We start from the raw sequence: 16197 nt of genomic DNA, 5'->3' as shown, positions 1-16197 counted from the left end.
ACTACATGTTCACTATGGTAAGGGTTAGGACCTGTTCCAAAAAGAATTCACAAACCTCTGTTGGCAATTTAAAATTTGTTACATGAGTTATGGAAATAGAGCTTACCTGAACCCTTAGGCCACAGGGCCTATGGTAGCTGTTCGACAAAAAGATGGCATGTCATTCAATATGGCAAAAAATGTTTGCTGCGGAAAGATTCCCTGAAGATCAAACTCCAAAGAAAAAACACTGCACCAAATTAAACAGTGAAGAAGGATATCCACCAGCAGAGGGCAGTATCTAGGAAAGCCAGGGGAATAAAAGCCAAGGAGGCAAGATCATTCTGTGCCTAGAGATAAAGAGAAAGACCCAGTGAGAACAAGATGAATGGGAAAGCAAAGCACACACCAAAAATCATCAAGCATTCAGTCCCAGGTTATCATTTTACCATCAGAGAACATAAATACAGAACTGGAAAGCTATTAAGCCCCTATGCCTTGCTGTTGAAGCAGAGGGTTTGAATTAAGCGTTCAACACAAGGGACAGAGTATTTTGTTAAAAGCAGAAAACGCCACACACAGTTCTGATCCCCACAAGCAACTGATATGGCAAGAAGTAAGTTTTTAGAGTAGGTAAGTAACTCATTGAACAGGCACCCCTAATGAGCAGACAGCCTTCATGGTGCTGCGCTGCAACAACACCACTTCTTACAGAAAGTTTGTTATAGATCTTTGCAGGTAGGCTTTTTACTGTGTTGGTGCCAAAGACTACATGTTCCACTTTTGAGCACTAAATTTAAACAAAATGGCACAAGTTGATGGAACCCACTAGGAGACAACATACAAGATGTGATCAACAGTCCTCTCGCACATACACAAAAATTCATTTAGGATGTTATTTTGTTAAGAAATTCACTTGTACTGGTCTCTGCAACAGGCACTGAACATTTCCTAGAAAAATTAGCCATATTGTGCAACTTCTGAAAGGATATCCACAAAATAATACAGGCGTCAATCAGTGACAGACCCAAGTTTGCTATCAGAGCCATAGCGCCATAGAAAAACTGAAAGGGTACCAAATAAGAGACCGAAAGTCAAAATAAGCGATCCCAAGAATTCTATCAAGTCAGGTGCAAAACCAAATTAAAGGACCAAATATTGTCCTTGTGAAGCCAAACCCCATCGACCTCAAAAATGACTACAATAAAAGCTTTTAAGAATTAAAATAGTCTTCACTGGGCTATTAAAATATGCAGCTTCAAAAATTTGCAAGGAGCATCCATTTCTATTTGCCAGCATGTTTTTCCCCCTGCACGAGGCCCAGTGAAACCTCTCTTGACTACTAGGCACAAATTCAAAACCTTGTCAATTCTGGACCCAAAAAACTCCACTTATTTTCAAGTATTCCTATTTCAAAGCACCAAAATTATTTTCCATTGCAGAGAATTACATTTTGGGGAGGAGACATGGCAAGAAATTGGTAAAATAGCTGGAAAAATAAAGCCTTCCCAACAACACTTCACAACTGTCTTCTCTTCCCCCTAAGGCACTGGGAATTTTCATTCTCCAAATTTCCCTATTGTAGCATAGCCCAAGGATCCTTCACTACATTACAGTATATGTAATCACACATAAGACCAACAATTGCTACATCTGTGGCACACATGAAAACACAGGTAAGTGTCTACTGACCCCTGTGACTCTAAGGACACCTTCCATGCCAGAAAATAATAAATAGAGCACTCCAGCCGTGACTACTTTGTGAAGAGTGACTCCAAGACGAGGCCTGCAGGGAAATATAAAAAAAAAAAAAAAAAAAAAAAAAATGAAAAAAGCTAAAAAACCCACACCTCAGCAAAAGGCACATGATTCAAGGTTTCTCATCACAAGTTATAGATCTAGGAAGTTATTTTGTTATGGTGCTCTAGGCTCATGGTGTCACGTTAGGCTTTGTCCAGGCTTGAATTTAAAAGTGTGATTTTAAGAGTACAGTACAATGAAAGTTTCACACACTATGTGTAAGATAAAAACCACTTCAAGATCCAGACTTAAATTCAGACACAGAAAAAGTTTGTCTCACACTTCATGGGAATTTATAATATACATACACAAGTGGTCTTCTCTAACCACTTTTTGAACATTCAAAAGCGTTTTAGACTTTCATTGTGAGAGATAATGGATTAATCTCAGTCTAGCCTAAGAACCATAACATCCCCAAAATCTAGTTTAACATTTTCCTTTCTTAGCTTCCTTTAATCTTGGTTCTATTGTCTTCTGAAATACTTTTCTTCATTTATTAGAGTTATTCTGATCTCTATGCCAAACTTTGTCCCCCATGTTCTCTCCCCTCTAGATTACACACATTTTAGTGCATTTGGTCCTTCCTCATAGGTCTTATCCTTTAATCCTTTTGCATTTGTTGCATCCTCTCTAGTTTTTCCATATCTTTCTTTAAAAAGATCAGAACCAGAACTGCATATTCCCCGAAGTGGGTACCTAAAGTCGTCCCCGCCCACTCATCTCCATACTCCCTCCCATCTCAAGAAGATTCAGCAAATGCACTTAAGAACAGTTCTCTCTACCTGTTTTAGTCCCATTACTATCCACATTTAAAGGGTTTAAAGAAAATATTTTGAATGAATGATCACACTTCTACCATTCCCCATAACTCACCCACTTGCTGATATTTTCCTCTCCTGAACACTGAGCACTTTGTACTCAATTATATTCACTGCACAGTAGTATCTGATCATGCATGCACACAGCCTTCACACTCATCTGACTACATGATGGAGAGTGACTGTGTTAACAGAATCCATTACTTAGTGCTGTCAGCAGCTATGTTTTTTTAAAACTTTGAGTTAATTTTTAACATTCTCAAGAAACATTTATTTAAGCTCATATGCATTACGAAATGTCATTTTTCGGTAGATAGGTCAGCTTCCTCACTGACAGGGTCTCCAATTTGAGAAAAGAGTATTGAACTACAGAAAGATTTTTGTCTTCTCTTTAAAATTCTCTTTCCATTTTTGGTTCCAATAGTTTTTTTATTTAACATTTGACTTCATTTTGTCCCACTGCAGCATCCATTTTCCAAGTTTGCTAATAACATTCAAATGTCGTTTAACCACTTTAAAGAAACGTGTTGAGCCTGTAACATGAGATGAGGTTGTCACTTACCTGACTATCCCGTATCCCAGGCTGACGATGATTACTAGAGTTCGAGCCAGTGAACGTTTCACTGCAGAAAGCAGCTCTGCAAGTATCAGTGCACCTTGGACTACCAAGAACAAAGCACAAGAAACTTGGTTACTAAACGTGTAATTCAGGTTCTGAATAAGTGCTGCAGGTAATAGCAAACTACAGTGGTCAAGACTATTCCAAGAAATGCAGGCACATTAAAATGCATCAATCTTTTTATGATCTACTGTTGGAGCAAGCTTCCAGGAAGAGCTGAATACTTCATTCAGCACCAAAGGAGTTAATGAGAAACTTTTTTTCTCAGAAAATGTCTGTATGCATATGGTCTACATAAAGTAGATTAGACAAAACCTACCTTTAAGTATCTTCTAGCTGAGAGATGAACTGAAGAATGTTATTTCAGTCTCATACCTCACCACAGGGTATACACAAATAATTAAATCAGACTGAATACCAAATGATCTTAACTCATGCAGAAACCAAAATATGGTAAATGCCCTTCCCCATTCCTTCTTGCAAATACTTTGAATGTAGCACTTAAGCATCTCCTGGGCATTAATAGCATCCCAAGTAGCCAGCCAACAAGATCCTCTACGTTGTGGATCAGGACGGCTGCATGTAAAAATTCTGTTAGACCATGCTGTAGTTTCACTCACTTAGATCCTTCTTTAAGATCTTGGTGGGAAGCCCTGTGCTAGTGCATCCCACCTAGAACCCAACACACTCCAATCAGTTTCAACTGCAATCCAACAGTGAGTTGGTACAGTAATTAATTTTGGTTGCTACCAGCGTGAGCCAGATTATAATTAGTGATCTAGATAGGTGAAATGTCACATATCCCAAAGCAAGTCATACAACCCATTAATTCACAACCCAGCTCTGTCTATAACTCAACTTGTTGCATCTAGCTTTGGCATTTGTGATCTATTACCTTGTGTTTTAAGGCTTCCTGATGTACTACAGCACAAACTTCTCTAACACATAAGAATGTAAGGGTGAGCAAAACAGCACAAGTGTCAGCTTTAAATTAGCTTAAGTCAGATCCTAAAATGTTTTTGAAGTATTTTCTAAAATACAACATTATAGATTCATAAAAATGTAGGGCTGGAAGGAACCTCAAAGTTACCTAGTCCTTCCCTCCACACTGGGGCAGGAAGTAGTATACCTAGACCGTCCGTGATGGTTATCTGTCTAATCTGTTTTTAAAAACCTCCAATGACAAGGATCCCACAACCTCCCTAGGCAACCTGCTCCAGTGCTTCACTATCTTTATGGTTAGCAAGATTTTCCTATACAGACAAATTCAATGTGCTATGTAGGTTAAGTCTCAGAGAACGTCAAAGCACTTTAGAAACAAGATTCAATTATCCCTATGAAGTAGGTATTACTCTCTTTTTCCAGATGGGACAATGAAGACTGAAGACTTCAGTTTACTAAATTTCAGAGGTCATCCAGAGAGCCTGTGGCACAATTGGAAACAGAACCCAAAAATGTTGACTACTTATTCCTTGTTCTGAGGTGCCCTACTAATCAAAGAGTTATTGCATGTACATTACCTAATTAGTTATATATTCGAGTAAGTCATTACCACCTTACCCTGCCCATGACAATGGGTATGACTACACTACAATCAGAGGGGTGACTACAGAATATGTAGAGCTAGTTTTGATCTAGCTAGCTCAAACAATAACAGTGAGGCCACAGCAGCACATACTAGTTGATCGAATACATATGTAGGGCCCCGGAAGAGCCTGTACAGCTCCTAGTGCCGCAGCTACACCACTAGAATTATTCAACTGGCTAAATCAAAGCTACCTCAGGATGTTGACATGTGCCGAGTCACACTTCTGACTGTAGTGTAGATATACCCATAACTGAAAGTGGTTCTTGGTACATACCAGATTCTCCCGTGTAGCGGATATTCTGGAATTCTGCATAGAAGACTGCTTTCTCCAGCATTCCCAGGAAGATAACCGCACCAATCCAGAACTGGATCCTCAGGAGGTCCCGCCAATAACAGGCTGACCACGCAAGCCACAGAACTCCAAAGAACACATACACGATACACATCACCATGAAAAACTACCATATCAGGAGGGAAACAAGGAAAGGATTAATAGAATGGTTAGACCCAATACCATTTCCATGGAAGGACAGTGCATGAATTTAAATACAGCTACATTTTCTTAGTAAAGCACAGCAGCTTTTGAAATGTCTATATCCAACTACGCTGGAAAATAAAAAAAGGTTCACTTCACATTTCTTTCCTCGGGTTCTGTAACAGTCTGGAGGCATGGTACAAATTTCTCACTACCAGCAGATGGAATCAATTAAATTGAGTTTGAGGGATTCCATTCTTATGTTAGAGGCGCTTCCCAGCTTATTCTCGGCAGACTCTTCCAAAAGAGTAAAGCAAATATCACTAGCCTCAAAAAACTCCAATCAGAATCTGCACTTGTACAAATCATCCCCCAAACACCAAGAAACATTACCCCCCTTGCACCGGTTTGTTCTTGTAGTTCCAAACTTCTCTGCCACCCTTAAGGGACATTTCAGAAACTTCCCTGAATCTATCGCGGAAAGATTTAATGTAAGAGGCAGGCTTATCTCTCATACCATTCTGTAAAGCACAAGTTACGGGGTGATTATTGGAACCCTCCCCTCCCAGGTAGGGAAGAGACTTGCTTTTCATTACAGATCTGTTTGGTCATTTCCCCCAGTCCCAAAATCACCTTCTGACACATGTGGCCAGCAAACAAACAGTTTTTGACCAAATCTGAAGTCATTCAAAAGAGGCGAGTAAGACACAGGACCTAGAAAAAGCCTCAGAAATTTATCACAAAAGGATGTTCAAACTAACACTCTGCTATGTTTTAGGTCCAAAGTGACTTGATGACTTTACTTAAGTCTCTTAAACAAGATCTTTCAGACATGCATTGCATAGAAGCAAACTTGTCATGTTGAGAAACAGATTTTGTAAGTCATTTGATGGATTAGAAACATCAGAACACCACACCAGATCATGGTGAACTTCCAATAGATCATTGAGGCTCAATGTGCAAGAAAGATGAGGATGAAGACCGTAAAGCACATAAAACAAATGGCCACTCAATATGGATCAGTTACACGGCCAGAACAAAGACGTGGGACAGCATGGGGACAACTGCAGTCTCTCCCTGCAGTAAACTGGTTTTTAAACTAGGCCATTGAGAAACTGCAGAATCTCAACGCACTTCCTGATCAGGAGAGGATTTTCTTCCCTATACACCTTTGTGTCCACGTTACTCATACAATTCAAATAGAAGGACCTAGCCACAGCAGCTTCACCCTCCATCAAAGGTGCCCTCTAGACTTAAAGGCCCTTTTCCTGGATCGCTCACATTGGGTCACTCACACAGAATAAATGAGCCTTGGAAAATTCTGCTGCATGCTTCCTACTTCTGCAGAAAGTGAAGCGTGCAGCATCTCAGTCACAACCAGAGACTACTGCTTACCCCCGCCCAGTAGCAGAGACCATTAAAGATATTACTTTTTGTCAGTCTTTTCCCAAGGTCTCTATAAAGGGAACGAACATTTTGTTTAAGTCTCTTTACTTCTTCAGCCAGTAGGAAAGCACTTCACCCCCTGGAAAGAAACAACTAAGAACTGAGTCAGCTAGAAGCTGAGTTATTCTATCACTGTCTGGTGGCAGTGAAGAACAGTAGGGGGTGGCTACCACAGAAGAGCAGAGAAAGCAACGACACTCAAAATGGTAACATTAAGCAAAAATAAAGAATAGTGAGTTTCCTCAGATGAGCTAAGACAGGAGAGTATGTACTGAAAGTTGCAATTCATGAGTGGATAACTATACTAATGATACTGTTGCCCTCTGGCATGACTAGTCTACAGCAGCTATGTTATAGCACTCAGACAAGAAAAAAAAATTAATACTGGAACATGCTAATTCCTGAACTTTGCAGAGTAGGGAAAATACATGAAAAACAATGTTCTTTATTCATGCTGAGCCACTAAGTCACTGTGATTGACTACACTGCTCAAGAAAAGATTTTACTGGGATTTATGTCAACTCTGTAGGCAAACTAAAGAAAGCCAGTTTTACTTACAATCATGAGAGGATAGTCTGCAAGAGAGAGGTACTCATATGGACCCTTCAGTTCCACAGTCACTGTCAAAACACAATCCAACTGGTTTGAACAGGAAACAACGCAGGGAACTGGAATAACCACCTAATTCTGACATCAACATGATAACAGAGATATTCCAAATCTTTACATAGTGCAGCATCTCTTAAATGTAATTTGTACTTCAATCACAAAGAAAGATTAAGTCTTATATAAAACAATGAATTACATGCTTGTATTCAAAAATGACATGCCCTGTTATACATAGCATTCTTCTTTAGTGAAAAGTAAATTATATTAATTTGTGCTATGAAGAGCCTGTGCAGACTAGGGCAAGTTCAAGACTACATTTAAGTCTTAATTTTGAATTTCCTTCTTTTTCTTAATTGCCTATGCACTGTAGCCACTTTGAAAACAAATGTCATGCCAATAACATTTTAACTGAAGATATGCTAAAGAGTTTAGTATTTCCCTCAAAGATGTGCACATGGTTCCAAGTCACTGCTAGTAGCAACTGCAAGGTGTTAATTTTGATCTTGCAATGCTCTACACCACTTGAGGCCTGGTTACTTAAGAGTGTTACTATAAACAACTATATTAGTTGGGTGTTCTTGCAACATCCTTATGTGGAGGGACAATACTCAGAACTGAATTACTGAGGACTTGATAGTTTCTACCATTAGTTTGACAAAGCCCAAAGCTGTTATCCTCCTGATACCACGCATGGCTCATCTATTGCCTTAGGCTAAGGGGAGCTGTAATTGGGAATATTATTGTGTGTGAGATAGAAGATGGAAGTCTTTAAACTGACACTGAGCTGCACAGTGTATATTGCATAAAAGCACCTAAAGAATTCTGATAAGAACATTCAATAAGTCAAAAATAAATAAGAGAATGAAAGATGGCTATATACAGCTTACTTGTAAAGAGACTCTCTTTTGGATCAGAGGAGGGTGCCATTATCTCCCTCCTTTTCATGTTCAAGGCTGAAATCCCAATTTGCACAATGAAGATATATGGCCCATCTTTCTGGGTTTGGATCACAGCATTCCTTGCCTGAAAAGGAAGTTTCCAGATGTACGTACAGACCAACACAGAGCAAATCAGATTAATGCAAAACTAACGTCTTCTGATGAGACTCCTGAAATGATTTTAAGCAGGCACAATATTCACAGATGAGGCTATAACCACGATGTTCTCCCCCAAAGCCCTTATGCTGGGAAATATATGAACAATATGAATGTATAACACAATGGGAGCTGTCCACCTAGTGGACCTGTATTAATACTTTTCATTCAATCTCCAACCTGTTCTCACAGTTGTAACACACTAGGGCGAGGCTCCTAAAAATTGTGGTTTATATGCAATGCACTAAAAGTTAGTAAAGCTAATCAGACAGACAACCACAAAAACTACAGTGATGTCAGGAAAAAGACTTTCCTGGATTCAGTTCAACGAACACACACATTCACCAAGACTATTTTGCTTCTTACTCTCTGAAAGCAACAGCAACAACAGAACTATACAGAGTTCTTTGGCTTTGATAGCAGCCATTCAAATTGTATAACATGAAACACCAAAGATTATTGAGATGGAGTAAGAACCTTCCATATTGATCATTTGCTGTAGAAATTACTGTTGGCTGTGGGACATCCCTCATGCTTACAACTCAGATCTGCCAATAAATCAGATATTTAATAAGACAAAATTATCAATGATAAAATCTGTTAAGGCTGATTGATATATATCAATCACACACACCAATATTTGTGTGTTGAACGTTTAAACCTAACTATTGTATTTAATTTTATTTCTGATAACACCAGTCTGTCCTTTAATGGAATCCAGAGAGAACATGGACTTAAAAACTAAATGTTTCATACAAAGATTGTGGAACATCTAGAACTATTGCCAAATTACCTATGTTCCACATAATTATTACACTATGACAAGGCTGAAACATATCTAGCTTCCATAAGATTCAGTGTAGCAAAAATAATAGCACTACCATTAATACATACTAAAAAGAATTTGTGCAAATATAAAATAATTTTTATTTAGAGCTGCTATATTCCACACCACCCTTATGCCTAAAATCCTCAGATACTTACAGTTTTCTCTGCCACCATTGTGTGGTTTGTTGCATTCGCCTTATCTTTTAAACTCTTAAAGACATAAAAAGCAGCAAATCAATCAAGATTCCAAAAGCTTCCCCACCACACACCATCACCCCCATTTAAAAATCATGTACACCAAAGAAAAGTAATTACCTCTTGTTTTTCATCTGAGAGGCGTTCTAGGGGAATATACTCTTTATAGAAAATCTTTAGGATAAAAAAAATATAAACATTTATTTCTAAGGAAGTGTTTAAAGACAAGTTATATCAGCAGTGCTTCTGCTGTTAAAATTAGATTACAAGAAAGCACATTCTGAAACATAGCAACAGAGGGTTAATTTACAGGGAGAAGCCCCTCTCTCATTTCCCTAACCCAAACTCTCTCCACAGCGGAGACAGCACTACTAAATACAACAGGTTTCGTTTTTATAGAATTGGACCCACAGATTTAATTTGAGGAGTAAAGAAGTTAATTTCCATAATAAAGTGTGCACCACTTAGAGAGTTCTAAGCACCTCCCTATTAGAGGTAACTCACAAAGAAAAAAGTTGGACCCAAGCTGTTTTATTTCTTTATGCATAAAATAGTCCTGAAAGGGTGGGTTTAGTTGGGTTGTATTTGCAGATTTTTTTTGCTGCTTGTTTTTTACATAAGAAATTCAGATCTTAACTACCCAGAAAGACAGTACAGTGACTGGAGAACTAATGAAACTACTACTTCAGAAGATTCTGAGAGCTAAGCAACTGAGTGGGAAAGTCTTTGCCAGACTGTTTATAATAGTTTATTAGCTGATACACATTTGGAGAAAGGATGTCTTCGTTCAAGATTTCAGTTGTGATTTCAAAGGCGCCCAAGGAAAAGTCACACAGGGTATATGCCTACACTGCAAGAATACAGCCATAGCCGGTCGTGTCAGCTGACTTGTGCTTGGGCTGCAGAGCTACAAAACTGAAACGCAGACGTTCCAGCTCCGCCTCCAACCCAAGCCTGAGGATCTACACTGCAATTTTATACGCCCTGCAGCCTGAGTCAGCTGACATGGGCCAGCAATAAAGTGTTTTACTTCAGTGTAGACATACCCTTAGGGTCTTCTGAAAATCCCACCCTTACCACCTTAGCAATTCTATTAATATATGGCCTCCTAATACACAGCTGAGATGCACAAGAGCTCTTCTAGTAAAAGCAGAGAAAACAGTTGACATTTCTGATATTTCTAAATGTAAAAGCAGGCAACGTATTTTAAAATGTGTTTCAAGCCATCTTTATACATCAAAGTAGTTAAAAAGGAGCACAAACATGATTTTTAAAAAATCCTTTTCCAGTCATCTTTAACTATGCCTCATTGCTTACTTAGTACGCCAGATTCAAGAGTTAAGAGAAGTTTCCTGGTGTTCACAACCCAATGTCCTTTGTTTCAACTAGTAACAGCCTAATACAGATGCCAAGCTGTACATTTCTCCTTGAATTCTCTATGTACAAACTGTTAAACAAACAGTACGTTTACTGACATTTGGTATTAACAGAGTTGTGCAGATTCCCGTGGCAAGATACAACTGGTGTAGGGCGTGTATTTGTACACTCCCCCTTGATTCCTTTCCACAAAGCACATACCTCCACGTGTAACTGCCCACTTGGGCCCTCCTCTTCCCCCTCTTGTTTGGTCTTATGCTTTAAGTACTCTTTTGCCTTTTCACTATGTGGACTTCAGTTGCTTGAAGTTTCTAATTTATTGACAGTGTGTTATATAATCTACCTATCCACCTAGTCTTTAAATTTACGTTCATTTAAATGTTAATCTTGAACAGTCACCTGGCAAAAAAGCTGAGGGCATTATTCAGCAAGGAATGTAAAGCCCAGTATGCTGTGTACTTCCCACAGCCCCCCAAAAACAGTGCCCACTCTGTATATGGACACACCCACAAGCTTCCCAGCAGAGAGCTCTATGCCATTCCCCAATATGAAGTAGACACAGTGTTGCCGATATGGAAAACTCCACCATTTAAGTCTGCTTTTTGGGGCCAGATTTTGAACAGTAAACATTAAATAAACCAAAACAAAGAAATCATGGTTATAGTTTGTTTTGTTGTCTGTTATTTGTTATACACATATAAAGATACATCTTCTCCTCTTTAAGGTAGGGGATATGTACTCATCAGCTAAGGCAGCACCTGTAGCTGCAACAAGCCCAACTGTTCCAGTAGGAATCATCCCAATCCTTTCCTCTGTATGTGGTATGAGAGAACATGGTGGGATTACAAAGCCTTCACCAACATCATACCTGTGGTTTGAAGAGCTCAGAACAGTTGGGGAAGAAGAGCGAAGCCATAGCGTAGGATCCTGACCAACCCGTACGTGCTTCAGAAGTAGCTCCAAAATAAGACATGGCTTGATCATCCTGTCAGATACATAATAGAACTTTTGTTTGGCATTTGATATATCAAGTGATTTTTCTCAGCAGCTAGAAAAAATGGAAAGCAACACGACTTCCCTTAATGTACAAACATCCATGAAGAGAATAGGACATCTAAAACAAAAGAAGTATTTCCCATCCTGTCCATACAAAATGAATTTACCCAGATTAATCACAAAGATATTCATGGTAAAAACCCCTTCTATGTAAATTTAGAATGGGGATCAAAACACATCTTATAATTGAACTCCCTGTTCTCTAACCAGAGAGTGGCAACTAGTTCTTCCATGATTTTTAAACATAATCTTAGACAATTATATACGTACATAACTGAATGCCAGTCAGTCCACAAAGTTATTTTCATGAAAGTTGCACTGTAAACTATAAATATACGGCATATATTATACAATACTAATAGTGAACATTTGTTACCATATAAAAGGAACCTCAGTTCAGAGCTAACTTGCTTAATAGTCAACTGCACCTGAAATAAGGTTGTACCACTGGTTTAAAAAAAAAGTCAACATGGCTGTAAAGGCCTCAATCCTGCAAATATTTACACCTGTGGTTAATTTTAAGTACATGTGTAGTTGGGATGAAATCAGTGGGATTACTTATATGCTTAAATTTAGGGGAGATGCATAAATCAGCAACACGGAAGCCTAAATTATTAGAAATACCTTAGACAGAAGAGAGTTTAATATAAGACGTTATATTCAGTACATTTTATGAACCTGAGAATGAAAATTACGTAAACTATCACAAACTGCTACACAGAAGTATCTGAAGTTGTAGAAAAGTTGTATGTTCTACTGTATTTGAGAAACAGTATGCATTATATAATGTACAGACTTGTAAGTAGCATATACAATAGGGGTTTGAATTAAGGTTGAATACAACCTCAGTTTAGGTATTTGCTGAGCTTTGAGTGCCAAATTCTCTAATAATTTTTTGTACTGAATATTAAATGTCTGCATTTTTAATCAGAGTTGATCGGTTTGTTTGGGTTTTTCTAGTTGCTTTTTTATCCTCTGCATCTAGATGAAGAAAATTAGTGTAAACACTCAAGAGCTAATGGACTGATCCAAAATCCACTGAAGTCAATAGAAAGACTCCCCTTGCATTCAATAAGCTTTGGATCATGCCCTCTGCATTTCCCAGTTACCGCCAGAGTACAGTCCCTCCTCAGAACAGCAGACAGGAATGAGATATAAATGAAGTATCCAAGCTCAAATCCACTAAGCCACCATGACTAAAAAAAAAAAAAAAAAAAAAAAAACAAACACCACCATGCAGTTCCGGATGATTCTTACCCCAAAGTTGGAGACTTCATCGTAGCAATCAGAATGTCTAAAGTACCAGGTAACATTATAACCTTGCAAGGGATCACAAGCCTTCTCATCTCCTTCAACTACAAGGAAAACAAGACAGAAAAAAAACGTAACAAGTCCTCATATGCCAGGTTTTCCCCTAGCTATTAATGGACTAGTACCATATATAACGTTACTCCCCTGCCGAACTACAATAAACAATGAATAATATGCTTATTCAAAGAAGTGACCAGCAACAGAAGAGCAGAAAGTATGTTCTTCTGAGACAGTCACTATTGTTCAAAAGAACACAAAGTGACCCATGTGGAGACTAGAATTCCATTCATTCTGATGTTACAAGTTTCCACTTGCGGGTGTCTGAAGATGTTTGAAATTATTCTTTAACACAGTGAAGCAGGGTGCTAAAGCAAATGACAATTCTTGTAAAGCAGCAAGCACCAAACTAAATGGAAGCAGTACTAACCCTTCACAAAGACTACAAACTCAAAATACACAAGATAATTTAACCCTTAGGTACAGACAGTGTAGCTCAGGGTAAGCTCTCTCCCTCAGTTTACCCATCTGTAAGACAAGAGTCCTCACTGGGGAATTGTGAGGCTTTAATTTGTGTTTGAAAAGATACAGCGCGGTCCAGTGGATAGGGCATTGGATTTGGAGTGAGAAGATGTGTCTTGGGTTCTATTGACAGCTCTGCCACTGACCTGTTGTGTGACCATGTACAAAATTTCATTTCTATGTGCCTCTGTTTCCCCTCCTGCCCTTTGTCTGCTCATTTATTTCCGCTGCAAATGCTTCACAATCTTACAACCCTTACTTACAGCCCCAATTTCTACACACTACTGTAATGCACATAATTCATAATTATAATAAGATTTATACAAAAATAAAGAGGGTCAAGTATTAAGGCTCTAGACGCCCGTGCCTTAAATTTCTAAAACACCAGCCATCCCTCTCACCAACATAGCTGATTTCTTTCCAAGGCTCGCCTCCACAGCAGCCTGCATAAACAGCCATCTTGCAAGGTGCTATAAAGTTCAATAGAACTTCAGGCTATTTTGAACGAGTGGGGGAAACCTGTTCCTGAGCTGATGGCCCCTCAAAGAACACTATCATCAGCCACCTTGTTTAAATTAAAGTGGAGTCAGATAAAAGCATAATTTTTTAACTGTGAGAATAATTTAACCATTGGAACAATTTACCATGGGTTTTGATGGAGTCTCCATCAATGACCATTTTTAAATCAAGACTGGATGTTTTTCAAAAAGATATGCTCTGTGAATTAGTTTGGGGAAGTTCTATGGTAGACCAGATGATGATGATGGTGGTCCCTTCTGGGCTTGGAATCTATGAATCAAATGCCGCCATTGATTGCAAATGTAGCAGTATGGCACAAGGAGAGGTGGTCTTCTCAAGTAGCAGAGTATCAAGTCCTAATTAAGACTTTATATATCAAAACCAGCATCTTCCATCTGGAAACCAGTAGGTAGCCAGGGCACATCATGGAGCACCAGTAACATGTCCTGCCACCAAGTACCACCAGTTAATAGGCAGGTTACTGCACTCTGCACAACCTTACATTTCCAGATTGACCTCAACTATATCCCCTTGCAGAGTCAACTGGAATAATCCAGTTTTGAAGTGGCAAAGACAAGGATCACTGCAAGAAGATTTTCATTTGGGAAAAAAAAAAATTGGTCACAGTCTCCTGGCCACACGCAGATGGTAAAAAGCTCTCCTGGACACTGCTGCTATATGATCATCTAACAGCAGCTGGAGACCCCATAAGATTCCCAATGAAGGTGGGTAAACAAATGGTGAGAACATACCCTCAGTCAAAAGGCAAGAGACCATCTTCACCACATTATCCAATTGCTTCCCCCAACTCACCAACTGTACCTGTCTTATCTAGATTGAGCATCAGCCAGCTGGCTTCCACCACTGCCCCAATCTTCCTCTGACACTGGCCTAGACTTTCAACAGCATGGCTATAACTGGAGACAGTGACAGAGCTGAAGGTCATCAGCATACTGAAAACACAGCAGCCCCTATCTTCTGACTAACCCTCCCAACAGCCCCACACATTGAACAGGAGAGGAGACAAGACAAATCCTTGCACAAGTCCATATTATGGTACCCAAAGAAAAGAGAAGCAACTTTCCCATATCACTTTCCGGAAATATTTAGCCAAGAACGAACGAAGCCACCCAAGAGTAGCACCATTCACTCCTACTACAATTTGCAGTAAGTTAACACCACCTCTTAATCAAAGGTGTCAAAGGCTGCTAACAGATCTAACAGTATCAGTATGGGCACATGATTTTAATCCATAGCTAGCAGATCATCTACCCATGTAACCAGTTTGATATCATTGGAGAAGTCACAGTTTTACGAGCACTTTCATCCAAGTATTACTACATTGTGATGACTACTAGATTGAGTAGAGACTAGCATAACAGACTCATCCACCAAGAGCACTTACACTTCAGGAAAATTGTGGTGTTGCTGAAGAGAACCTTTCCAAAATGAAAAAACTTCTTCCCCTGCAAAGACAAAAAAAAAGAGATGAGGAAGACAATTGGATAACATTAGATAATTTAAATAAGTAAACACTTTCACCCAGAATTTCAAGCACAATAGTCAAGAGAACCCAAACTCTTAAGCAAGAGCTCGCCTAACTGATTTAGTATTTGTGATTCTTCCACCTCCGATTCTAGCATATCCAGCCAAACCTACAAAGGAGATCTTGCAAAGGTGTTTTACTTAAATCAGACTTTGCTTCTTTGTGATATATAAAAAGGGTCTAGGTTTTGTTTTTTAAAAAGGAGTTTTACCCCTAAAAGTAACAAGAGCTGTGATCCTCTCTAATTTTGCTGGAAGACCTCAAGGATTTCTCAGAGGATGTGAGCTGTTAGTTTCCACAACTTGGCTGATAGTGGAGAGAAGCTGATTCTTTAACAGATGTCCTTTCACCAAAAGGTTTTAATCACTAATGTTAAACAGCTATAAAACACAGTTTAGCAGTCTGATAAGAAAGCCTT

At 39.0% G+C, this 16197-nt stretch overlaps 1 protein-coding gene across 9 annotated transcripts in view; it reads right to left on the bottom strand.

Annotated features, from left to right (window-relative positions):
- The window catches only part of TMEM87A (transmembrane protein 87A), a 28984-nt gene that overhangs the window by 12035 nt on the left and 752 nt on the right, over window positions 1-16197 (bottom strand). For 5 of the 9 annotated variants that reach the window (XM_037900417.2, XM_037900415.2, XM_037900420.2 and 2 more), the window contains exons 2-12: window positions 15639-15699; window positions 13142-13239; window positions 11697-11813; window positions 9572-9625; window positions 9413-9466; window positions 8222-8357; window positions 7284-7345; window positions 5079-5262; window positions 3160-3259; window positions 1672-1765; window positions 972-1043 (exon numbers count right to left, since the gene is read on the bottom strand). In XM_037900417.2, coding sequence (XP_037756345.1) covers window positions 972-1043; window positions 1672-1765; window positions 3160-3259; window positions 5079-5262; window positions 7284-7345; window positions 8222-8357; window positions 9413-9466; window positions 9572-9625; window positions 11697-11813; window positions 13142-13239; window positions 15639-15699 — 1032 coding nt within the window. Of the gene's footprint in view, window positions 1-260; window positions 330-971; window positions 1044-1671; window positions 1766-3159; window positions 3260-5078; window positions 5263-7283; window positions 7346-8221; window positions 8358-9412; window positions 9467-9571; window positions 9626-11696; window positions 11814-13141; window positions 13240-15638; window positions 15700-16197 lie in introns of all 9 variants that reach the window. The other 4 variants (XM_043548652.1, XM_037900416.2, XM_037900421.2 and 1 more) reach the window with 1 other exon arrangement.

Source organism: Chelonia mydas, chromosome 6 (assembly GCF_015237465.2).
Source record: "Chelonia mydas isolate rCheMyd1 chromosome 6, rCheMyd1.pri.v2, whole genome shotgun sequence".
In the NCBI taxonomy this organism is placed as follows: domain Eukaryota; kingdom Metazoa; phylum Chordata; order Testudines; family Cheloniidae; genus Chelonia; species Chelonia mydas.
The sequence above is the reverse complement of the archived record's forward strand: the minus strand, read 5'-3'. Positions and strand labels throughout refer to the sequence as shown.